Genomic DNA, 27541 nt, shown 5'->3' on the forward strand with positions numbered 1-27541 from the left:
TTCAAGATATAAATCCCAATGCCTTCACATATACAGCCCAAATGGGTAAGCATGCCAAACTCGGTTTAATGTCTAAATGTCCTGCTTGCACCCACTAGGATTGATAGGTCCAATTACTTTATACTCAGTGATTTATATCCTAAAGATGTTTCAGTGACTAAAGTGAAAAATGGAAAAACGAAGTAAATTTAATTAACATTAAATGGACCTTAACTGAGTAATTGTTAAGCAAGAATGTGAAAGACATAATTTCAGATAAAGGAATAAGGAGAGGGTTATAATTTTTAATATTAAAATTTATACAAAACTTCTAAGTGCATGAAAATAAAAAAATACCAGTTTATGAATACTCAGGAATTACTTGACTTCCTAATGCTAACTCACCTCTAATATTCATTCTGTCATGTGTTATTAGAAACAAGTTAGAAAGAATGATGCACCACAAGTATCCCTGATTTACCATATGTTGGTAGGCACACATTTATTTGAATTAGAATCCATACCTTAAATAGGAAACAATTCATTTAGCTTCTAAAGTCTGACTCCTGTACAAACTCCACTATTATCTTTCCGAACTTCAGAATCATTGTTTTGAAGCATATTATCTTCATCAGTTTCTTGGGGACAGGTTGGGGGAGAAGGTAAGTTGTGTTGATTGCGATAGGCTTCCCAACGTGTATCATCTGATTCATGAGTTAAGTATCGATGTCCCACTTGTGATTCCAGTTCTCGTAAATCACACCACGTATTATAATCCTTGAAAAATACATGTAATTCTTACTTTTCATAATAAGAAAAAAAATATATATAAATTTATATTTTAATTTAATATCAAAACATTTTCCAGGTAATAATTAGAAGTATCAAATAACAACGGTATATTACACATTTTCAGATCTTAATTCTCATATACTGGCTTAATCCAGATTTGTTTAAATGCCAAATGACAATGAGATTGCTAATATTTAACTGCAGAGAAGCATACAACAAATCTGATCCCCCCTCCACCTCCCAATCTCCAGTTCAGCTCACTTAGAATTTCTTTCACTTACTGAGAATGATTTCTTCTGATATGTATATGAGGTTTGACAATTTAATTCCCGGAATGGGCGTGTAGTGTCACCCGTGTGGTGATTTGGTTGGAGTCACGTGAGTAATCGTCTTTGTACATCTTTGTACGTCTCGTCTTTAAAAACAAGAGAGATCTGCATGTGAACTTTGGCATAAAAATGTGTGATTGAAATTTGGAGCAGCACGTTAACATCAAATTTTGTGTGAAAATCAGCAAAACTGCTACTGAAATGTTGGAGCTGTTGAAAGTGGCATATGGTGTGGATGATCTGAAAAAGAGAAGCGTCTTTGAGTGACATAAGAGATTCAAAGGTGGATGAGAAAATGTGAATGATGACCCCAGAAGTGGGCAGCCCAAAACAAAAATGACAGATGCAAATGTGACCTGAGTGCGAGATTTGGTACGGTCTGACAGACAATTAAGTGTGCAATTAATGGCTGATGAATTGGATATGCGAAAGATTTCTGTGAAGTTTGTGTCTGGATCTTTCTGCAAATAAGCAGTAGACAGTAAACTAACGTATAGTTCCGAACTTAGGTTTTTTATAGGTACATTCTGGGAATTAAATTGTCACAATTTGTAAAATGAATAAAAACAGATTTCAAATGAAAGGATACATTAATCAGCAAGAAATAATAAAAAAAAAAATTAGGTGACAGAACAACGCTTATAGAAAAATTCCCATACAGAACAGGAATCTTACAACACATCATATGACTTCATAGAGGTCATAAAAGAATGATCAGCATATAAGCAAATGATCAATATTTCTATAATCTTGCTATACCTTCTTCAATTCTAACCACTGACTTACAGCTTACATACTCTATGAATTGCTCGATATAATGTCCGATTTACACCATATAATACTGTAGCGTTTCGAAGAGCTTTCCTGTTTGTACCTTGTCATATGCCTTTCCCAGATCTACGAAACTTAAATAGAAATCCTTGTTATATTCCCAAGATTTCTCAACTATATGTCTTAAAGAGAAAATCTGAAACAGACAACCTCTATTTGGCTTGGATCCAGCTTATTTTTCACTTTCTTTCCACAATTTTTCTTAGCCATTTCTCAAGTACACTTGCATAAATCTTACCAGGAACACTCAGTAGGAAAATATCGCTGTAATTCTCACATTCAGTTTTATCCCCCTTTTTATAGATGGGTACTATGAGAGCTTTACTCCAATGATCCAGAATTTGATCTTCTGACCAGGCTTTCTGAATTATGCAGTTATGCAATAATATGGTATAATTATGCAATTATACCTCCATCTACTGCAGCTGCCTTTCTGCGTTTCAATTTTTTGATGGTGTTTTCTATTTTCAAGTATGGATGTGTATTCCTGACTGCATTCCTGTTGGGAGTTTTCTACCACCATGCTGACACTGCATGCTTCATTTAGCTATCTTTCAAAGTAATTACTCCACACATCTAAAATATCTTTACCTTCCTCCATTTCTGAGCTTTTTTAATAGCCTCCAGAATATTTTGCACCTTCCTGATATTTCTTTTCTTTTTTATGTTACTAAAGGTTTTCCATGACTTTTGTTAAGCTGTTTTACACAGCACTTTGCTTTTTTACATTTTTTTCTGTATTCTTTAAGAGCACAAGTTGACCTACTTGCCAGGAACCTTTGGTATGCTTTCTTCTTTTCCTTCACTGCCTCTTTAACTTCCTGAGTCCTTCTTTACTATATGAAATTCAGTTTTATCCAGCTCAAAACCAAATAGTGATGACTTCCTATTTTAAATCTCCTATATACCTTTGTGTCATTAAACTCTGCCAATGTTGAGTTAAGGTGTCTTTCAGGATTTGCTCCAGTACCTGACTTTGTGCTGTTCATCATTCTTCCCTGACAAAAACAATGAAAGCCTTGTTTAACTGTGATATATCAGCCAGCATGAAATTCTGTCATGTTGTACTATCATTTTGCATTTTGTTTTTAGATAATAAGAATACAATTTGGTTGGATAAATCCCAAAACTGCCAGTCTATCATTGTTTATTCGGTATTCAGTTAGATGGTCAGATTAGGTCAGAAGCCTGCAGTCTGTTCTTGGCATTCTTTAAAAGGCTATGTGGAGGTCTCCTCCCAGTTATAAAGCTTTATCCCTTAAGTACTCCAATTCTGCAAAATATTCAAAATAATTGATGATCAAATTTAAACTTACTGTAGTGCAACATTTTTGATTCCAGTGAACAGTGTTGATGGCCTGAACTTTCTAAACCCCAGAAATCTCAAATAATCTCAATCTCCTTGATCTCATCAGAATGTCCAGCCTGTTCAAAGCAGCAAGCTGACAGGAACACAGTATTTGATATACACCAAGCAAAGATGGATATGATAAGATGTATTATCCTTACAAGGTAGTAGGAAAGAAGACAACTTCGAGGCTAGTTTGAAGGTGATATGCAGATTATATATGCAGAGAATCTTTATTATTTGTTCAGAATCCCTTCAATGTAGGTTATGCATTGAAGGGTATGCAGAACCTTTTAAAATATCAAGAATGCAGTCTGGCGGAAGGATGATAATTATTGATTCATTATATCCATTGAGTAACAGTCAATGCTATTTTATTTAATTTTTCTAACAGAAGAGAAGAACACATAACATGATGCTCATGTTACACTGAGCAAAATATATAGGAGTATTTAATAAATTCTTGTTTCCCTTACATGTTTTGTGAAAACATCACTAACAAATAGCATTTTTGCTACCATGCAAATGTTTCCATTAAATGACTGGTAATCATTAATTCTCCTAACTTAAAAAGGAATGAATGCCTTCAAGTCTCCAGAATCTGATTTGCTCATATTAAGAAGCTATTTCTCTAACTAGTCCATCTCTATAGGAACTCCAAGTGCTATCGATTTAAACACTCTCTCTCGATTCATTCTAAAATTCCAAACCTCATCTTCTGGCCTCTTACCTACATCATGTGTTCTTCAATGCAAAAAACAGAATCTAGGTTTTGACATGAAGTGAGCAGATCTTTCCAAATGAGTGTTATATGATTATTATTACAAACACCTTTATGAAGGTGTTTAAGATTAGAAATAGATTAGATTAAGATTAGAAATGGGATTACAAAGACTTCTATTACAACACCTCCATGAAGTTTGGAGACTCATCATACGAGGTCCAGTAACATTCCCAAAACCAAGTATCATTTGCACAATACTTGTCATATTTCACTTTGAACTCATTTACTGACAGAGCACTCATAAATGACTCTCACAACTCATTCTATTTATTCATCACTATCCAAGAGACAAATCAGTCCTTGTGTTCTTGCGAACTAAGTTCTTTGTTAATTTCCAGGGATGCCTCCTTAGTTCTCCATACACAAGTCATGTAGTGAAAAATTTCCTCTGTATCAATCATATAACAACCTTTCAGTATCATATACTCTGCTTTCTGCCTATAAACCAAGTTTCTGTAACCCACAAATCTTCACTTTATCCTTATAAGGAACATCCTGCAGACCTGACACCATCTTGGTCACATACTATCAGATTCTTTCTTACCTCTTTCCATTTTTATGTATTTATATATACATATACACTCGGGTCTCTTTTTTTATGCAATATAGTACGCCCACAGATACGAGACCTTTTGACACTTCTGCACATGTCAACAGAAGGAGAATCCATTCCGATAATAGGGTAATCCAGAATTTCCCAAACTTTTCCTAGGACGGAACACTTCACAAATCCTGAAATTTTCATGGAACACCTTGATTATTTTGTAATGTATTAATTAATAATTGTTAATTTAGCTGATTTTTATTATTAATTACTAATTAATCATTAATTAAACATCAATTAAACATAAACATCATTAAATTAATTTGTGCTGATTTTCATGGACATATCCCATTTTGATCACCAAAAATTTATAATATTAATATAAGTACTTACGAGTGAATGCAGACTTTTTCTCCTGTGTGCTGATAGTTTTCCCTTCCTTTTGTACATCCTAGAGATTGTTTTGTAGTGTAAAATTCGATGCAACATCATAATTCTTACAATGTTTAAGTGCATCGATTTTACAGGAGTCACATCCGAAATTCAAAGAATTATAAACTTGTATATAAGAGATGTAAACAATAATATCAGCCAATATAAAATTAGCCCAGAAAAATTTACATGATTCTGTAGATAAAAGATATATGAGTGTGTATTTCAAAAGAAAATCCCTTAGAGAGCAGAAGTATGTTAGAATTACCTAACATATACACACTCTTGATAATACAAAATGCCCTTCTGTAGAGACCCAGAGGAATTAAACATGCTAAAATAAAGTAAACAAGTATCTAAAAAGAGAAGTTTAAGGGACAATTACCTTAGAGTTTGAAAATATATTTGATGTATCACTTGGTATAGGGTAGAATGGAAACCCACTGTAACCAAAGCAATCCGACACTGCCGTCAAGGTCGACAGTAGAAGGGGCGGTATACATCAGAAGCTGTTACACTATGCTGAAAAAGGGATTAAACTACACTTCAGGGAGATAGAAGTCAGAACTTTCTAGAAGGAAAGGAGTTAGGACATGATAGGTACGGGGATCTCAGACCTTAGGTCGAAGTTTGCGCAGAAATATTTGGGGTCTAAGAAACTTCACACAAGGTCCAGAGAGGCAAAATAAAAAGGTCAGGAATGGACTAAGGTGGATCAACTTGGAGAGATGTGACGCTAGGAGAAAAGAGGGGAGTCGATCCATGGACTACGTATGATCCGGGATGAAGTCATGGAGGGTAATCGGAGGCGAAATCTTGTAGAGCGGCCTAGGGTCATCTTGGTCCTGAGTGCTTACTATGCCGAAAGATCGCGCTCCAGCCCTGTAAGTAATTCCAGAGGAGAACGTGGTGTCCATGATGCGTCTGAAGCGATAGAGCAAGCCGTAACAATTGAGGGGGATCCAGAATAAGCCCGAAGAGAAGATACGATTAAAGTGCAATTGTGCCTATGAAAGAATTAATGTGAGTTGAATTTTTTTGTCGAAAACTTTCTCTTAATTTATGATGTGAAGGACTGTTTCGGATAGACTGAATTCATAGGATTGAAAGATGTAATAGATATGAAACCTAATTCGTATGAAGTAAACCTTCTTTTAGAATAATTGAAAAGATGTTAATGAAAGTTTAAGCTTGTGTTGTATTATATTGAAATGGTTTGAAAGAGCTGATAAGAAAATTATAGAATTCAGAATTGTAATGGTGTGAAAGGTTGATTGCTAGGTGAGTGTTACATTCTTTTTGTGAAAGTTAGAATTGGAGATTTTTACTTGTCAAAGCATGATAATTCCTAGATTGTAAATGGGCTGATAGTTATTTGATATACAGAATTAATTGTTTGATGAGTTACGTATTTGATGCTTATAATGCCTGAGAGTGGTTCTATGTGATGTTTTAATCTTGATGCTTAACCTTGAGAGAAAATGATAGTTATTTGATATACAGAATTAATTGTTTGATGATTTACATATTTGATGCTTATAACATGCCTGAGAGTTGTTCTATGTAATGTTTGAATTTCGATGCTTAGCTTTGAGAGAAAATGTTAGTTAATTGATATACAGAATTAATTGCTTGATGATTTACATCTTTGATGTTTATAACTTGCCTAAGAGTTGTTCTATATGATGTTTTAATCTTGATGCTTAACCTGAGAGATAATGATAGTAACATCATTTAAGTGTATACATTGTATTATGGTCTAAGTGTGAATAAATGTGTTTGTTTTATTTATAAGAAGTGCCGTCTGATCTTTTTAGTAACTGCACTGTTCCCAAATAAATCCGATCCTATAAGAAGGAAAGAAATTAAATCTTGATACGAAATTTAAGTTAGGAGTTAGCCAAGACTGTAATTAACTGTATAGAGGTGCTTTACTGGAAGTATAAATATTTTTTTTATGCCAATTAGAGATTTTTAGTGGCACAGTCTGGAATAATCAAATAAATTTCTAGAAATCTCAAGCATAAGTTTAATATACTGAAAGTAGGGAAAGGGAATTAAAGATTAACTGACTATATAAAACGGTAACGGATAAGGATAAAGCATAGTAAGGTTAACGAAAGAAAGTATAAGAGACAAGTCAAAAGAAAAGATAGATATATAAAGAAATCGATAGACTGATTAAAAGAAAGATAGATATATTACAAAGGCACAGTAACAGAAACATTAGTAAATATATAAAAGTAAAAGATAGAATCAAAAAATATTACAGTAGGCTGGAGGTGGATGAATCACTATCTGTTGCATCACAAACACGTTCAATAAGAGATTTCTTAACAGCAAAATTAAACAAAGTCCCTTGTCTTTTATTCATATTAAAATTTAAATCTGTAGGCCTATTACTTTTAAAAAATCACGGCACTACGGTTCGAAACAAGCGCTTTCACCCTACAATACGAACTTGTAAAGAAAGTATTCAGTATTACTCGATCTTAGAACTGGATACAGACTACTTTGATCTTCAATTTCAGGGGAAAAATTTTCTTTATACTTCCTTGCTGATTTGGTCACTAGCATTTGCAACATAAATGTTATTTCATTCAGTTTTGAGAACAGAGAATAAGGATATGCTGCACATTGTTGTAATCGGCTTGCAGGCAATTTTTATGACAGGTCATAAACAGCGGTATTCCCTTTCCCGAATGCTGAAAGGTTTCAATGTGTGAAAATTAACGATAATTCATGAATACTTCCACGTTTAAAAATACATGGCTTGGTCATCACTAACATTTGCTACACATGTTATTTAGACATTCTGAGTGTGAGCTTTTCGACATATTCACGAATGTCTCCTCAGAATATTTCCACTTCTTTCACAACGCGTTATTCCCGCTTCCTATGCAGGGTCTGCGTGTTACTTAGATGCGACTTCTTGTTAGTACCACTCCCAACCGACCTGTCGCCTAGCCTGCCGCTGGGGGGGGGATATATTTTTGACTGTAGCAGCGTATGTTCACGGGGCGGTTTTCCTGGCGGGAAAAACCCTACTGCCCGCGTCCAAGACTGGCTAACTTAGCTATGGCTGAGGAAGATCCTCAAATTCCTCACGTCTTCGAAGGAAATCGAACCTGGGACACTCCTTCCCCAGTCATATGGTTGCAAAGCCACTAGGCCCTAGATGGCGAACCTTTTTATGTGCATGTGCCAAAAGTTTGCAAATTGAGTTCCTGACATGCTGGGCAGTTTTTAGTAGAGTAAAAATTAATAGAAAATTAATTAATTTATTTATAATATTTAATTTATAATATTTTTTTATATATACATTTATAATATTATTCAGTGTATAATTGATTATTGTATTATTAAATTGATTTTAATGATGTTGGTTTGAAAAAAAAAAAAAAAAACGGTAGTGAGAAAAATATTTATGCATTTTAACTCACCATAGAAGTCAGCTGAGCAGGAGAAGCAGCAGAAGGATGTCAACTTGTCGGCGAAATGCTTACTACATTTACTCGAATATAACTTGTCCTCGCGTATAACTTGCACCCCTGATTTTACTTTACGAAAAAAGACATTAAAAAGTTTTGCATGTACCTCACACACGAAAAATGTTTAAACATGTTCACTTCATAGCGATAGTAACTCGCTCCCTCAGTAACAACACGCCCTCCCCAACAGCTGTTATACTGCAGATGCAAGAAAAACAAGTAGTTTTATTGTATCCCTGAATAAGGTACAGTGGCTTTTGCAGTCTGTGTAATATATTTCTCAACAAATAGTGCGATTCATTAATTAGAGCCGTTTTTATTCCAGCTGTCTCTAATTGCACTATTATTGTCACCTCTCACAGAAACTATGCTGTATAGACTCAAGCAAAACCATATGTTGCACGGGAACACAATATCTAACTAAAAACTATTGTCCAATTTTTCAATTACTTGAAACAAGTGTTTGTTTTATTGCATATGAAGTTCTCGATCTCGTTATGACAAATCACAAAGGCTAACTTCAAATAAAATTCTACCCCAAATTGAAACATGTGCCATATAATTACGGTGACTATACGTCCTTTATTTCACTGCTGTCCTTCAGATTTTTTTTTTTTTTTCTAAAATGGCCATTTTGTCCATTATTTTGTGAATTGAAACAGTAAATTGAATATTGATGCCAATATTTAAAGTTTAATAAAATATGTTTAATATTTAAATATTAAACATATTTAAAGATGCAATTCATAAACTTTACCAAACCTGCACTGATTATAATCAGTGCAGGTTTGTACTGTATTTAAATAATTATTTAAATACAGTGGTACCTCGACTTAGGAACTGAATTCGTTCCTGACTGCAGTTCGTATCTCGAAAAGTATGTATCTCAAAACTGAATTTTCCATTATATCTTATGGGAAATCAATTAATCCGTCCTCAAATTCAAGAATTAAACCCCCTCCCCCCCAAAAAATTAAAAAAACTATTCTCAATTAAATAAAGAAAATGAAAAGAAATGTAGAAGGAGTGAAAAGGAGCATTTTTACATTATAAATATGCATTTTATGAAATCTTTGGTTTTACATGATTAGTATGAAAATCATCTTCCATTAAATTGTAAAAAAAATCGATTTTCTTGTGGCTGGTTTTGTGGTTCAGGAATTTTTGATTTGTTGTCATTACTTACTTCTTTTTGTCTCTTAGGTGAGGGAGGTTTAAAAAACCTATCCAACGTTGACTGAATCTGTTGTTTTCTTAACACCCTTCAAAAGTGATTAATGACATTGTCATTGAAGATATTGGTGGCTCTAGAAACAACACCTTGATTTGGATGCCACTTGTTAACCAATAACCAATTCTTGCAATTCGCCCAAGTGCTGCAAGATTTTTTTTTACGTCACTTGTTGAAGTAAAAAAAAATGTTATCGTCCTCTGAGGACATTTGCTTTTCCTCCTCATTCCTTTCTTTTTCCTGCTCTCTTCTTAACTCCTGTAGCTCTTCAGTGGTGAGCTCAATGTTGTGCTCCTCTACCAGCTCCTCTACATCTGCTTCATCAACTTCCAAATGCATGGTCTTTCCCAGGGAGACAACTGTATCTACAATGTCAATTTTGCTTTCAGGTCCTTCCAATGCAGTTACTTGGACACAGTTGGGCCATAACTTTTTGCAGACTGATTTTAGAGAAACATCTTCCCATGCCTGACTAATAAGACACAAATAATGAAGAATATCAAAGTGATTCTTCCAGCCCTGAGGGTTAATTCTGTGTCAGTGATAACTTCGAAACATCTTTGGAAAAGAGCTTTGGTATAAAGCTTTTTGAAGTTGGAAATAACATATTAATCCATTGGTTGTAGGAGTGGTGTGGTATTAGGAGGCAAGAACTTAATTTTGATGAAATTAAACTCTTCATCCAAATCTTCTTCCAACTGTGGTGGCTGTGCTGGAGCATTGTCCATTATAAGAACTTTCTCAGCAGAACCTTTTCTTGTAGATACCGTATCACTGTGGGAACAAACACCTCTGTCATCAATTCTCAGAAGAATTGCCTGGTTACGCAGGCTCAGCTGTTACCCTCTCCACATAATGTCGAGTTTGTGCCTGTTAACTTTCTGCTTTTAAAGACTAGGATTTTCAGAGTGGTAAACCAACAGAGGTTTTTATCTTCAGGTCACCACTGGCATTGGCACAAAAAAGCAAAGTTAGTCTGTCTTTCATTAGTTTGTGTTCTGGCAATGCCATTTCTTCCTTAGTGATGAATGTTCTCTTAGGTATGTTCTTCCAGAAAAGCCCAGTTTCATTGCTGTTGAAAACTTGTACTGGTCTGTAACCTTCTTACTCCATCAGTTTCTGAAATTCCTTCATGAACCTTTCAGTGGCTTCTTTGTCAACACTAGCACCTTCTACATGTCTAACAACACTAAGGATACTGGTTTTATTCTTGAATTTCTCCAACCATCCTTTGCTAGCTTTAAACGCTTCACCGATGTCTTTGCTACTGCTAGTGGATGGCAAATTCTGCGAAAGATCTTTGTAAATAGTTTGAGCTTGTAAACAGATCATGTTTTGAGTTACACTATCTCCTTTCAGTTGCATGTCATTAATTCAGATGAGTAGTAAAGTTTCCATTTCTTCCATAACTTTATTTCTTCGAGATGACACGAATAATACTCCTTTGGTCACATCCAGTTCCTTATAAAAATCTGCTTTCTTCACAATTGTAGCTATGGTGGATTTGGACAAGTCATATTGCTTGGACAGATCACTTTGCCTGACTCCTTTCTCACATTTTTCCACAATCTCTTTCTTAATTTCTATTGCGATTTTCTTCTTCTCTTCTTTCTTAGTTTTATTTGTCCCTATGTTGAAAATAATATGGTGATCAGTGAAATGACGCTTATCTGGTAGATTATTCAGAAAATAAATGTGAAGCTACAATAAAACAAGTCACTTATAAAAACAAATACATACAGTACACATTATAAATACAAACCTAAAAAAACTTCACGAAGTGTATTGTTTGTTTACACAAATACTGAAATAGATACACAAAAAAAAAAAAGCAAATATGTGCAGCGTTCATCGTATTTCAGATAAATATGACATAGTAATAACAATCGTTACACTAGAGACAGTTCAGCGAGTGCTCAGCTAAACATGCATAAAGAGTTAAAAAAAAGTATATGTAAAACGGGCTTTAGTTCATTTGGAAAGAAAAGCATCACGGTTCATATCTAGAGGTCAAAATGGGATATGAAAAAAGTTCGTATGTCATGCGGTTCGTAAGTCGAGGTATAACTGTAACTGGAACAGCTGTTTCGTGGAAATGAAAGTATTTGAATAGGTCCTACAATGAGAAATCCTTCTGCGGGTGAAGAATTTTCGGAATAGGGTTGTTGCAAAGATGGTATCCTATGATAGTGCAATGTCAAAAGTTCAGCTGTTCAGTATGACTCATTTTAATGTTAATGTTTTTCTAGGAAGACTGAAGATCATGTGCTTCCTTTTATACCTATATGAGCCATGGTTGTAATGTATATAGCCATATCCACTCCACTACCATGACATGGCATCCAGATATTTTTCGATCAGATAGTATAATTCCTATCATAACCTCACACACACAATTCATTCACTGACAATGCACCACTCCGTCTTCATTTCATTCATCGACAACCCTCTAAAGTTAGTAAAAAAATATTAGTCCTCATATCCTTTCTAACTACTTTCTTACTCAACTCCCAAGTTAACTCCTTATATTCTGTAAACTTATATCTATCCAATACAATCCCTTTGGCATGTTGTATGTTTATATCATATTCCCTCTTTTCTGCTTAACAAAATTTTCAATCAAGCCTGTCCATTACCATCATGGAAGGCAAACGATGGTAATAAATTAGTTTGCTACCATCATCTGTCTTGCAATCCTTTCCATCATTCCCTCATCCCCATGCAAAAATGGAGAGATTAGATCTGAACAACACAGCATTCCATAGGTCACACAAGACCTCATAAATGAGGACAACAGCTTATTTCTGCTCAGTGTTTTTTTTTTTTCCCCCAACATGTGACTCTTCATGCTATTTGGTTCAGTTCTGCAATATTTCCCCTGAACTTCAATTCCATATTGATTATCAATTCCAGATTTCTAGCTTCATTAATTCTTGAAGTGCAGTCTCATCACTATTGTACAGCCATTAATCTTTGTCCATAATGACAGTCAATTTAAATCCTGACCATAGCATCTCTGAATTAATTTCATTTAGTACTGTCTTCAAATAGCATTCTCTCTCTCTCCCTCCCCCTTCCATCTGATTTAGATGGGTTGGGTCTCCTACTAATGAGGAGTCATGGCGAAATAATGCAGCCGGTATGCCACTCCTCTGCTGCATCCCTAATGGAGGTATTCGTGACTGTAGTCCGTGTGTGTTCACAGGGTCAGTTTGTCTGCTTTGCGGGATGAAAAAACCCCAGCTAAACTGGGAGGATAACCCTACTGCCTAAGACTGGCTAACTTGGCTATGGCTGATGAAGATCCTTGAGCTCCTCACATCGTCGACGGGAATCAAACCTAGGACACTTCTTCCCCAGGCATATGGTTGCAAAGCACACAGCCACTAGGCTAACTGCACAGACTGAACTATTCCCTCAAATGTCACTGTGTTACAAAAAGTGAGTATCACTAAAGAAAGCCCCCATCACAAAGCCATATATCCCTCAATGCTTCCAAATCAAGGCAAGATTTTCTTTTTGGATGACTTACACATTTAGCCTTTCCTGCTATAAACACAATGCATCCACAGTCTCCTCAGCCACCAAAAAACTATGTCATTTCCCATTTAATACACTATTTCTTACCTGTACAACTCCTAACAGTATATAATTCCCTTATCTGCCCAACCTTAGAATAATTTTCACAACAAAACACTTCCCCAAGAATGCTTAATGCTCTCCAGAAGATGGCAATTTGCTTAACAGATAACTTCCTAAATACCCACTGATCATTTCTCACATATGCTCAGTGCAAATGAATACTTACAAAAAACTTCCTAAGTGAATTTGCATATAACCAACACCATTCCTCCATGTTCTTTGAAGCATAAACATGAGCAGCTGCCAAACTGCTCATATTTAATGTTTATTGTAGAGCTCCAAACTTATCAAATTTACTTATCATCTTCTTCTTTCATTTCATCTACCTCTATTCTTTGGGACAGCTATTCCCAGGGACTAATTATCCAGATGTTATCTGATTTATTTTCCTCCAATCACCTACTCGCATATTGTGCTGATGTGTTATAGATTTTGTAATCTCTTGTGTTGATATTAAGAGAAAAGTTTTAATCTTCTAAAATCTTAAGTAGTGCAAGCTAAGGCAACTAGGGGATGCCGATGATTGTATTCTTATAAGCTTTCAGGTCAACTAACGAAACTTTCATAGTTTCTACTAACATTTGGCTTCGAAATAAGGTTGGATCTAGTATCCACTTTGCCTATGTTCTATTATGGCATGTTCCAGCCTCAGAAGCAATCAGCAAGTTCAAGTCTTACCTGGTCATCTTTTTTCTGATGGTTTATGAAGAATTTGTTTGGGTAGTTTTTCCATTTGAATTCAGTATGCTCTATTCAACTGAATTTATATTTAATTTCAGTTACTGTTTTTGGTTTAATTTTTTTATTATTTCTTCATTTCTTTTTTGATCACAGAGTATATTTTGCTATTTTCCTCAAAAATTTCATTTCAGCTGCTATTAATCTTTGCTTATCTTTTTTGTCTAAATTTCTCTCAAATACATCAGCATTGGTAAACCTAGTATATTATAAACTTTTAAGTTCAGCCTATTTTTGTACCAGGTTAGGTTTAAGCATAGAAATTAACATATTACACCTGTACTTTTAGTTATTTTGCAATTTCCATATTTATGTCCTTTTAATCATGAAATGAACTCATGTGTCCTAAATATGTAAAATAATTAACTCGTTCTAAAATTTTTATTTATTACTATTTCAGTTTTAGTTGGATCTTGACTTTAAGCCATTGTTGTTGATTTTTCTGTCGAGATTATCATTCCAAAATCTTCAGCTATTTCTTTCAGATTGAAAATAGCATATGAAGATTATCTTCAGAATCTGTAATTATCACCTGGTCATCGGCAGAGATGTGTGTTTAAATTCACAATACAGGACAGTTTAATATCCTGATATATATATTTTTTCTATTCTATTATTATTTCATTTAAATACATATTAAATAGGTTTGCACAAAAGGGACATCATTTCCTAATTCTTTGGTTTATTCCTCTATAAGATGATACTTTAGAGTTCAATCATATCTGTAATTCATTATCTTCATTTGTGCATAATACCTCTTAGAATGTTTTTTAGTATGTGTTTTTTGTAATAAGTTAAATAAAATGTCTTTTTATCCTACCGAATGCTTTTTTCAAAATCAATAAATTACACTGCCAACAAAAAAATTTTTTTTTTCTGCTGATTATGATCTGACACTTGTTTTTCACATTTGGGTGCGCTGATTTCAAATATCAAATCCATTTTTCTCTATCATGTCAGGTTTTCCCTCTATGGCATTTTCTTTTTGCTAATTTTTATCAAGAAATTCAAAAAATTCCCAAAGATATAGCCCATTATTCAAAGCAGTGCACAGATCAGAATCGGAGCGCTCACCGCTCTCACTTGTTAGTAAACGAATAAATGTGTAAGAACCTGCAACGGCATGTACTGGCGCTTTGAACGCGAAAGAGGCCAATAACCGACCTAATACATTTAGGTGATGAAAAGTAGGTGATGACAACTGCCTAAAACAAATGAATGCTATATGCATCATAGCGGACAAAGAACAATCGAAATTAGTCAATCGTTAATCGATCGTGAAAGTATGATGAGCACTTATAACGTTTCAATAAAGTCTCTGGTTTTTTTTGCCTTGTTAATTACATGTTAGTCAGCAGTGAAGAAAATACATCATGTCTGCTACTCGAAATTGTGTCAATAGTGTAGATTCCTTCTGCTACATTTGTGGCAGCTTTACTGTTCCCAGTCAAAGGACAAATATCACTGATTTCGTTAAGAAAGTGTACTTTGCATACTTTGACGTAAAAATTGCAGATCAGGACAAGTCATGGGTTCCAAATAAAGTGTGTAAGTCATGTGTAGAAAATTTACGACAGTGGAGCAAGGGAAAACGCCAAAAATTAGCTTTTGGCATCCCAATGATTTGGCGTGAACCGAAAAATCACGTAGATGATTGCTATTTTTGTTTAGTTCAGACTTCTGGTTATAATAAGAAGAATAAGAAAAAAATTGTGTATCCAAATCTCGACTCAGCAATTCGGCCAGTTGTTCATTCCAATGAAATAGCCGTGCCAATTTATAAAGGACGTTTACTAACAAGCGAGAGCGGTGAGAGCTCCGATTCTGATCTGCGCACCGCTTTGAATAATAGGCTATATCTTTGGGAATTTTTCGAATTTCTTGATAAAAAGTTAGGAACAGATTTTTAAAAGTACATACTTTCAGAAAATATTAAAAAATCGATTTTTTTGATCCTCTAAATAGTACTGCCTCCTTAAAACTATCAAAAACTTACAAATTAGCAAAAAGAAAATGCCATAGAGGAAAAACTTGACGTGATAGAGAAAAATGGGTTTGATATTTGAAATCAGCGCACCCAAATTAGTAAAAATCAAGTCTCATATAAAAGTCAGCAAAAAGTATGTTGGCCAGTGTTATCTGTTTCCATATCTTATTCTGATATTAATTTTAAACAAGAAAGCTGGATATATACATGATCATCCTTTTCTAAAATTGTTCTATGCTTCCAGAATAAAGACTTCAGAATATTTTGTTATTTAATATTCTGCTATATATTTTGTAACAGAAATTCAGAATGCTTACACCTCTAATTTTCACGATCTCTTTATTACATTTTTATGAATAAGAATTAACTTTATTTTATTTGAATACAATAAAGTTAACAAACTATTTAAAAAATAAGTCTCCTTGTAAATATTATTCCTGCATATTTATATAATTCTGAGCTTAAGTAATCTTCTCTGGATGATTTTCTTTCTCCCCCCCCCCCCCCGTTTGCCAAACTTATTTACTTATTATTTTTATAATTATTATCAGACCATAATTCTGAATAAAAATTTAGCAATTTGTTATTTTTAGTTTACTACTTATATTTAGTTTTTTATCTAATCTCTGAACTGAAATGATTCAAAATTTTATATGCATTGGGTCTTAGTTTCTATATATCATGATCTAAGTTTGAAACAAATCTGTTTCATAATTGTTTATATTGTCTTTTGAATTCTGAAAGGAAAAAAAAAATCAAGCATATCCATGGAATTTTTCTATCATTCTGGAGATACATAAAGATACATCAACTTTTGGCTTGGAAAGGGAACTTGACATTATTTTCTGCACATAAGTCTTTTTGAAGATGAAATCTTCAGCAAAGATCTGTAGATAGCATTTACTGATTTGGAAAGAGCAGAAAAACTGCTCTTTCCAAATCAGTCAAGAATTTCTGAATTCAGCATCCCAAATTCAAAGTCACAGCATGGAAGGAAAAAAAAAAATTGAGCTACTTAACAGAATGCATATTTATCAGCAAACTGCTAATACCAATCTTTATCTACAGACTATTAGCACATAATGCATATATATTTCAGAAGGGAGTTTGTCATTATGGGATACAAAAGAGCAACCTTATATGAAGTCACCCACTTTCTATATAGAAGTGCACAGTCAAAGATATTTCACACACAATAAATTAAAGATACCAAGAAATTATATACTTGGTTTAATCCTTTATCCAAGTGTAAGCAAAACAAAGTTTGTGCCTGAAGTATTTTTAGGACTGGGGCAACTTGTGGTAAAGGTGGTATGACTTCACAATCACTTGCCTTAGTATCCCATAATGCAAAGCACATCTCCTTGTGGACATGTATAATGTTATGCATTATGGGAAGGGTCACTACCCAGACCAGTTTCAACCTTTATTGAAATCAGTGGGAGCCAGACCCAGAAGTGATACCAAGGTTGAAGTAATGCAGAAGTCATATTTCCATATATGAGTTGCCAAAAGATGTCACACCTTATTATTAAAATACTCTGGATTAGAGATAGTTAGTTGTTGAAAGTTTTTCCACTTGGTTTAATTCTTCATCCAAGTGTAAGCAAACAAAGTTTGAGCCTGAAGTATTTTCAGGACTTGGGCAACTCGTGGTAAAGGTGGTATTGACTTCACATCACTTGCCTTAGTTCAACAACTAGCTATCTCTAATCCAAAGTATTTTAATAATAAGGTGTGACACCTTTTGGAAACTCGTATATGGAAATATGACTTCTGCATTACTTTAACCTTGGTAACACCTCTGGATCTGGTTCCCACTGATGAGACCTGAATAAAGGTTGAAACCGGTCTGGGTAGTGACCCTTCCCATAATGCATAGCATTATACATGTCCACAAGGAGGTTTGCTTGTGGACATGTATAATGTCCACATTACACAAAATACTTCAGTTACAAACTTTGTTTGCTTACAACTTGGATAAAGGATTAAACCAGGTATATAAAATCTTGGTATCTTTAATTTATAGCATAACCAGGTGGAAAAACTTTCAACAATTTCACAACTTTTTTGCTATGCTTGGGTAAAATAAGAAGTAATAAGAATAAAATTTTTGTTACTTATAATTTCAAACCTGTCAGAGAAAATTTGTTACAACTATCTCTTATCCTGATCACTGTAGCAAAATGGGGTATCACCTCATGACTGTAATAAGGTAATACACCATCGTGTAATAATTTGGAGTCACACCTTACCGCAATAAGTGTAGCTCCCATCACTAGGAGCTATACTACAGGTTTAGCTTCCAATGAAGAAACCTGGTCTCACCTTAATGCACAGTACTATGCAAAGCTGGTGGGCATTATGGGATAAATAAGAGCAACTTGATGTGATGTCTATTCTTGAGAGACACTTGTGACATCAAATTAAGAATTATAAACACAAAAGAATATTTCAGTCTGAAACTAACAGACTATCCTCAGTGGCTTGATAGGAACAGTTTTTACAAGGTGGAATACATACAATTGATCATTCAAAAGTAGAACGAGTCACATGATGTTATATTGCTAAGCATTAAAGAGAGGTAAATTTCATCAGAGTGATGAATAAATTACAGGTATTAATTCACAATTTTATATAACAATCTTAATTTATAAAAAAAAAAAATTTTTTTAATTGAGACCTTTAATTCTTACATTAGTCTAATGTTATCTTTAATTGAATTTATACTGGGACTGGCACAAAGACCTGCTTAAGTAAACTTCCTTCATTTGCCTCCCCTCCCCCCCCCCTCCCGAGACCTCTGCAGTTGGACTGCCAGCTTTCTGCCTGGATGCTTGCTTTGGGTGATGGTAGTATATTAGAAATTCTTCTAAGTATACTACTTATTCCCTCTCGATATAAATGATCTACTCCAGCAGACTACCAACCTAATACATGGTTTTGTTGTCAACAGCACATTGCATTCCTGCTTTTCATTTGATAAATGTAGAAATGCACAAATCACCACAATTTCCAGAGCCTTAACCATTACAACATTAAATACAGATCTCCAAAACATTCATCAGCAGGACTTGGGTAATCTTGTTCATTTCAATGTAAGCAAAAGATAGCTCTGTCTTATTTCCCTTCTCTTCTAGCCTTACTTTTGACAATACCCTATGCATGACGAGATCTGTCTTCTTGGGATATCATCAACTTCAAATCTCTCGACACAAATATATGGCCTTCTCTGCCTCAAAAAAAAAAATTAGTTTTTTTTTTTCACTCAAGGCATTACTTTAACTCCAAACACCCAACTTTATACATATCAGAAATTAATCCAACAATTGAATATTGCTCTCACATCTGGAGTGGTTCCTCTAAGAGCTTCCTAAAGATACTGGACTGAACAGAAAAGGGTGGTCAAACTGATTAATGATTTCCCACAGGCACTCAGTTTCCAATGCTTGCATCTTCTAAAAATACTTCTATGGCTACTGTTCATCAGAATCAGCACCAGTAATATTCCACTCTGTCAAAAACTGTTCAAACATATGCAGCAACTAATCAATAGTCCTTCACAATGCATCTTCAAACTCACAAATTTCTCCTCTTTGTTCATCTCTTCCATCACTGTCCTGTGGAACAGTCTGCCATCTTATGTTTCCCAAGGAATACAATCCACAGCTCTTCAATCTGAACAAGTTCCTCCTTACCTATCCACAATACTAATGTACTATAGGTTAACTAAACCTCTCATGGATGGATTCTCCACACGCACGCACACACACAAAAGCTGCATAGATATGAATGTATTTCATATGCAAAAGTTTCTTGCATATGTCTGAATAATAAGGAAAGACAAGCAAAGTTTCATGCCAAGTATAATACTGGTAACATTATACTTAGCATGGCATTACATATAATATGATTGATAATGAAGCTAAGGCTATGAAGTCAGTAAATTATTTTGATTAAATGTGCATGATTTTGGACTAGTTTGCCAGTTTTGCAGGATGTCACTTTTAATAAAAATTATACTGCTGCATCTTAACTAGTGATTAAAAGATCTATTAAATGAGAAGAAAATGAAATGATAATTACCTGTAGCCAAGAATGAACAAGAGATTTATCAACTGTGAACCTTTTTCTTGTTTTTACTTGTAGCAAATTACTGATTAAATCAATTGCTGCAGAAAATAGAAGAAAAAAAATAATGATTCAGTATTTACATAAATCAATGAGTACTATCTTATGATAGTATTAAAACAAAGATTATTTAAAAAATACAGATAATGTGTTTTGTAGATACTTGTGTAGATAAGCTAAGGTGTTAGCAGCTCTTCATCTCTCATTTTTTTCAATTTAATTCAATACCATGGAACAAAAATACAATATTTATTACTCTGATAATATTTGCTGGTATAAAACCAACAAACCATTATCAGATCATGCTGTTTATGTACAAACAGTTTGTCACACAACACAAATACTAAGGATTAGTTATTTGTAGGAACAGTTTTAAAACTGTAATGGAAAACACAAAGAACTAAAGTCCTAATTTGGTGTCATCTACTGATGGATGAAGAGAAGTTCACATGTATTAAGTTCATCTTAAAATGATTGTCTCTCAGATTTCTGACAAATTAATATAGCCATACCTGCTGGGATTTGAATGTGTTTTATAGTTGCCACTAATTCCAAAAACAGTCTGTGACTTGTAATGATCTTCTACTTTGGTTTTTCTTCTTCTAATTCTACGCGGAGAGAAAACAGTCTGTCAGTCCCAACTTGTCATAATGATGGTGACAAATGAATTTCTTACATTCGCTGAGGCAGATGTCAACAGATCGTCCTGGTCCATAGTAAGCCAGTCACAAGTGCAGGGTACTTCATATACTCCTGGATCTAATAAAGGATGGAGTTTTTTCCTTAGATGGGGATGGTAATAGTTTCTGTAGTGTTTTATTAGGGTGTGTGAGAAGGCAATTAGTATTTTATATGTATTATTATTATTTGCATTCCTGATTGCAATTCAAGAGAATTGCAATCAGGAATAAATACTTGAGTTGGAAAAGCTATCAGAAAACTGAAATGCAGCTGGACTAGATGATATTCAAAAGAAAATTCTCAAATATAAAATTCTAAATGTTTGTACCTTAATAAGTGAGTATTTCTGTTGAACCTTTAAGCAAGTGTGTGGCTGAACTACATAATTTAGAAGTGCATGGCCAGAAGGTTAAATTCCTGATGACTGAAATAGAGTTCTCATAATATCTACCCTATATATATAAAATGATAAGCCTTTTTATGTCACGTTTGTATGTCACAATCACATCTGTATGTCACGTTTTTTGAAATGTTTTGAAACTCAAGGGCAGGCCCAGCTGGTGGCTTGTGCAATATACATAGGCGCCGTAGAAGAAAAGGCACCTAAAAGATGTCAAAAAATATGAGATAAGAGTTTAAATGAACAACGAATGGTACATATAATTATGAATGTACGTCGTCTTCCATTCGGGGCCCCTTCAGATCTTCCCAGAAATGAACAAATAAATTCTGAAATTGTATCCTGGACACGATTATATCTGTAATTTTTTATTAAAATTTACGAAAATATACCTTGACTTTGCCTGTTTCAGTTGCTAAGGGAGAGAGAACATTTTCTAAATTACAATTAATAAAGAACTACCTGCGATCAAGCATGAGTCAAGAATAACTAAATGGTTTGGCACTAATTTCAATAGAAAATAATATTGCTCAGTCTATCAACATTGATGTACTGCGACAGGATTAAGCTAAAATGAAAGCCAGATGAGTCTCTTTTAGCAAAATTAATGTAAAGAATATTTGAATAAATCTCTTAACTTTATATTACTATTTTATATTATTTTGAAAATTTATATAACTTGAAAAAATTTGTATAAGCAGGACTAATCTGTAGGTAACATTATACCGTAAAGCAGTTTTCATTTGTTTTTCATTTCCTGTTCGTTTTATTCACACTTTATTCAAAAAAACTTTTTTGGAAAGGCGCTGAACATTAATCACACACACAAGAAAAATACTATGCGCCGGTCCTGCTCAGGTGCTACCCTGAGTGTCGAGTCTTCAAAATTCGAGTCATCAGAATGCAAGGAGAACTGGCCAACCAGTCTGGAACTCGGGGGAGGGAGACCCCCTTTCGAGTCTTCAAAATTCTAGTCATCAGAATTCAAAGAGAACCAGCCTACCAGTTCGGAACTCTGGGTTGGGCACCAGGGGGCAGAATCCCCCTTTCGAGTCATTAGAATTCAAGGAGACCCAGCCTACAAGTCTGAAACATGGGGGGGACCATAGGCACCCCCCTAGTCTATTTATAAAAAGGGAATAAAACTAATAATTAGAGGAATTTCCCTCCTGAGTGTTTTGTAAGATCTGTGGATGAGAAACTGAGAAGAATAAGCTGCGATCAGGCCAAATAGGGATTGTCAAGATAAAATTTCTGCTTTAAGCCATACAATTGAAAAATCATGAGAATATACAGCTCTGTACTTAAGTGGTGTAGATTCTAGAAAAGGCCTAAGATAAAGTTTCCAAGAGAACAGCAGTTTTAAACACTATAATTAAAGGTGTACATGGTGTAAATTTCCTAAAATCTTCAAACTGTTCTTAGGGCATTCCATAGCCCACCATCTTAGTCACTTGCCTCTGGATCCTCTCCAACTCTCTCTCTCTCTAGAAACCCAAGTGACCAGATCTGTATGCAGTAGTCAAGATGGGGTCTTATCAAGGCTCCATAAAGAGGGATAATAACCTGCTTGTCTCCACACGTCAAAGTATTTTTCAGCAACCAAGTAATCTGATGAGCTACTTTAGCCACTTTTGCAATGTGTCCTCTAAACTTCAACTCTCTGTCCACCAACACTCCCAAATCTCTGGCTTCGTCAATTTTCTGGAAAACAGTTCCATCAATGTGGTATACAGTTGATAATCTTTTCAACCCCAAAATGCATAACTTTACACTTTATCACATTAAACTAATATCCATTCTCCTTTGCTCAGACTGCTAATCTGTGCAAATTATCCTACAAAATTTTAATGCCATCTGTATTAACTATTGCTCTACCCAATTTTGCATCATTGGCAAACAACTGAGTGGTTCCTCTCAGATCCTTTCCTATATCTTTAATGTACAAATTAAACAGTAGTGGTCTAAAAACAGAGATCTGCGGCATGCCGCTAGTCACAGGACTTCTTATGGACTCCACTCCTGAATAAACTACTCTCTGATATCTTTCCAACCACCCTCTTATTCACCTCAAAGGCTCTTTATCCATCTCCATGTGTTGCACTTTACTGATTAGAATTCCATGTGGTATCCTATGAAAGGCTTTTTCAAAGTCCAGTGGTATCACTATAAACCCAATACCTTTATCTAGCTCAGCTGCCACTGTATTATAAAATAATACAGTGGCAGCTGATCAAGAAAATTTATTCAAGATACTGAAGCACGACCTACCCTTCACAAAACCATTCTGTCTCCCATACAGTATCCCATTTTTGTCTATCCTGTATTTTGCTCTTGACTAACATCTTCAGTAACTTAACAACTCCTGATATGCTGATCGGTCAATAATTTGTCAAGCCTCCTCCTTTATGCAATGGAACTATTTTCCTCTCTTTCCCCCTTGGGATTAACCCAGACTAGAGACTTAAATTAAACAATGTGGTTAAACGCATTGACAATTCTCTAGCACCTTTATTTAAAACTCAAGCTGGTATACCGTCCATAATAATAGTTCATACAGTTACTGTATGAACTATTATTATTTGTGTTTGATGAACAATGGATTCTACACCTCTGAATTAGAAAATTAGAATAATGAAAGAAAATGTGTTGAATGATTTGCAATTCTAATTTATTGCATAGAAAATCATTATTACCAAATATCAATTAACATCATCTAAATCTGCATACTTTGTAGATTATATAACCATGTAAACACATAAAAATATAATATAAATTATAAGAAAACTTATTTGAAAGCATTCACAAAATTAGAATAACTTTTAATGTGGTTCAAAATATTAGAATATTCCAAATTTTTCTGATTGGTTTTGAGGAGAGCATAGAAATAGCAAATATTTCAGTAACTGCAGGACTGACTCGTGTGTGAGGAATCGTTTGCATTTGAATTCAGTTTATCATATGCTGAACATGGGTCAAACGAGCGAATATCAGAAGCTATGAAGTTTCATATGGTGCCTCTACACAACGAAAGCCAAACAGTTCATAGCTAAGGAATTGAAATGTTCTCAAGCAAGCGTGAGTAGAGTATTGAGACAGTATTCTAATAACCGTTTTCAAAATAATCGCTGCGATAGCGGTCAAAAGGTAATAACTACATCAAGAGATGAGAAGGGATTGAAATTCAAAAGGTAATAACTACATCAAGAGATGAGAAGGGATTGAAATTCAAAAGGTAATAACTACAACAAGAGATGAGAAGGGATTGAAGAATATCGTGAAGAAAAACCGCTTCCAAAGTGTAAGGTATTTTCACATTCAGATGGAAAGAGCTAGGTTCGAACATGTCTACATCTATGATGTTGAGATGATTTCATAAATTGGGTTTTAAATCATGCCTAAGATGAAGCTGCTTATGACATCCAAGCAAAAGGCTGCTAGAGTGTGATGGTGTAAGCAAAGACTATTGTGGGATCAAGAGGTCAGGAAAGAGGTACCTTTTAGTGATGAAAGTATGTTTTATGTGTCCCATGGTCATCAAGGGATATGTGTTTGGCTTCATAAGTATTTGATAAAAAATGCATGAAACGTTTGAAATTTGTAACCTCTGTCATGGATGGGCTTGCATGACCACAGAGGGTCAAGGTAGGCTTGTGTATTGTGTATGAAAGAGTCAATCCCAAAAGTTTACCAAGAAATTCTTGATATGTTATTGGCATCAGAAGATTTATGTGATGGTGATTTCCTTTTTCAGCCAGATTCAGCTTCTTGCCACACTTCCAAGACCACTACTAGATGGCTCAAAGAAAGGCAAATCAATGTAATTCCTGGGCTAGCAAATTCACAAGATTTCAACCCCATTGAGAATTTGTGGAGAATTATGAAGAAATGTCTTCAAGAACTTGCCCCAAGAAACAAAAATGGACTTGCTTCTAGTGTGTAGACCATATGGGCATGTTTTGATATAAAAAGACTATGAACCACTAGTAAATAATACGCCCAACCATTTACAAATGGTCATAAAAGCTAAGGGGATGCAACAAAGTACTAATTTCCCTTTAGTGTAATTTTTGTGAATTTTTTTTTGCATTATTCTAATATTTTGAACCACGTTACAATTATTCTAATTTTGTGAATGTTTTCAAATAACAGTTTTCTTATAATTTATATCACATTTTAATGTATTTACATAGTTATATAATCTATAAAGTACAGAGATTTAGATGATGCTAATTCGTATTTGGTAATAATCGTTTTTTATGCAATAAATTAGAATTGCAAATCGTTTTCTTTGATTATTCTAATTTTTTTTGATTCAGTGGTGTATTAGCACATTCACTTGCTCATTTAGAAGGGAAAATTGTTTAAATGCATGTCATCATCAAATTCCTGCCATGTACCTGCAAGGGGTGTACAGAATATGATAGTACTACATGAAAAAAATAACATCATTACTAACTTCCTATCTACAATTTTCCACCAAACCAGTCTGTTACTTGTCAAGATTCCAACATCGTCATCAGATCTTATTTTTCTATCGTCTAAGGCACTTTGTACCGTATCAATCCACCTATATCTTGGTCTTCCTCTGGGTTATTTTCCTGCCAACCTGGCAGAGAACACTTCTTTGCTAATCTTTCTTCGTCCATTCTGTTTAAGTGACCATACCACCTGAGATTAGCTCTGCTAATGCGCTCCTGGATGCTGACAATGTCAAGTTCTTTCCTAATATCCTCGTTTTTAATATGATATTGCCATTGATACCATCTGTTCATGCCTATAATCTTTCTCAGGCCTCTCATATCTGCGGTCTCTAGTCTTTAGTCAAGTGTTTTACTTCTGACCCAGCTCTCAGATCCAAAAGTTAAAACTGGTTTGAACACTGTCTTGTATACAGCTAATTTAGTGTTCCGACTAATTTCTCTCTTATTACATATGAATTTATTCAATTGACTTCCTACCATACCAGCTTTGCTGATTCTGTTGTCTATTTCTATATTTAATTTACCATCTTCAGTAAAAATTGTGACTAAGTAGCTGAAATGTTTTACTTCTTCCACAGGTTCTCCATTCACAATGCAGTTGACATTTTCAATGATTCTGCCTATTCACATTGTCTTTGTCTTTTTATTGCTGACCTTCATACCATATCCATTACAACAGTTATTCAATTTAGTCAGAGAATCTTGCAGATTTGTAGCGGATTTATTTAGAAGTATAACATCATCCGCATAAAGCAAAGAGCTGACATTAACATCTGCAATTTTGATATCATGTTTAATACCACTTTCCTTCATAATGTGATCCATATAGATAATGCATAACAGAGGGGATAACGTACATCCTTGTCTCACACCAGATTTAACGTTAAACCATCTTCCTGTACTTCCTTCAATTCAAATTGCTAACTTACAACTCAAATAAAGTCTAAGTATTGCTTGATATAATGCCCCATTGACACCATATAACTGTAGTGTATTGAATAGCTTCTCTCTTGGCACCTTGTCATATGCTTTTTCCAAATCGACAAAACTTAAATACAGATCTTTGTTATATTCCCATGATTTCTCCACTATTTGTCGTAAAGTGAAGATCTGATCCTGACAGCCTCTATTTGGCAGGAATCCAGCTTGTTCTTCACCGAGCTTTTCTTCCACAATTCTTCTCAACCGTTTCTCAAGTATACTTGCATAGATCTTGCCAGGAACACTCAGTAGGGAAATACCTCTAATTCTCACATTCAGTTTTATTTCCCTCTTTATATATGGGTACTATGAGAGCTCTACTCCAATTATCGGAAATTCATCCCTCTGTCCAGGCCTTCTGAACTATGAAGTGCAGCCACTGTAAGACTCTTATGCCGCCATACTCCTGCTGCCTTTCCAAATTTCAAGCCTTTGATGGCTTTTTCTACTTCAAGTATGGATATGTATTCCTGACTGCATGCCTGTTCAGTGTTTTTTACCACTGTGTTGTCATCACTGCTTGTTTCATTTAGCAGTTTTTCAAAGTAATTACTCTCCATACTTCAAGGATATCTTTTTCTCCCGTTTTCATGTCACCTTTATCATCTCTAACTCCTTTTATGGCACTCTTTCCTCCATTCCTAAGCTTCTTCAACAACCTCCAGAATATTTTGCCACCTTCTTGATATTTATTTTCTATTTTCTTGCCAAAGTCCTGCAATGACTTTTGTTTAGC

The 27541-nt window shown here is 34.6% G+C and overlaps 1 protein-coding gene across 1 annotated transcript in view; it reads right to left on the reverse strand.

The window, feature by feature from the left end:
- Nucleotides 1-531: 531 nt before the first annotated feature.
- LOC150101447 (serine/threonine-protein kinase D1-like) overlaps nt 532-27541 on the reverse strand; it is a 384746-nt gene continuing 357736 nt past the window's right edge. The window contains exons 21-22 of the mRNA XM_090400796.1: nt 20215-20300; nt 532-756 (exon numbers count right to left, since the gene is read on the reverse strand). Of these exons, the coding sequence (XP_090256922.1) occupies nt 532-756; nt 20215-20300 (311 nt within the window). The remainder of the gene's footprint in view (nt 757-20214; nt 20301-27541) is intronic.

Source organism: Typopeltis vanoorti, chromosome 11 (assembly GCF_054136105.1).
Source record: "Typopeltis vanoorti isolate ZY-2024b chromosome 11, IOZ_Tvanoo_1.0, whole genome shotgun sequence".
In the NCBI taxonomy this organism is placed as follows: domain Eukaryota; kingdom Metazoa; phylum Arthropoda; class Arachnida; order Uropygi; family Thelyphonidae; genus Typopeltis; species Typopeltis vanoorti.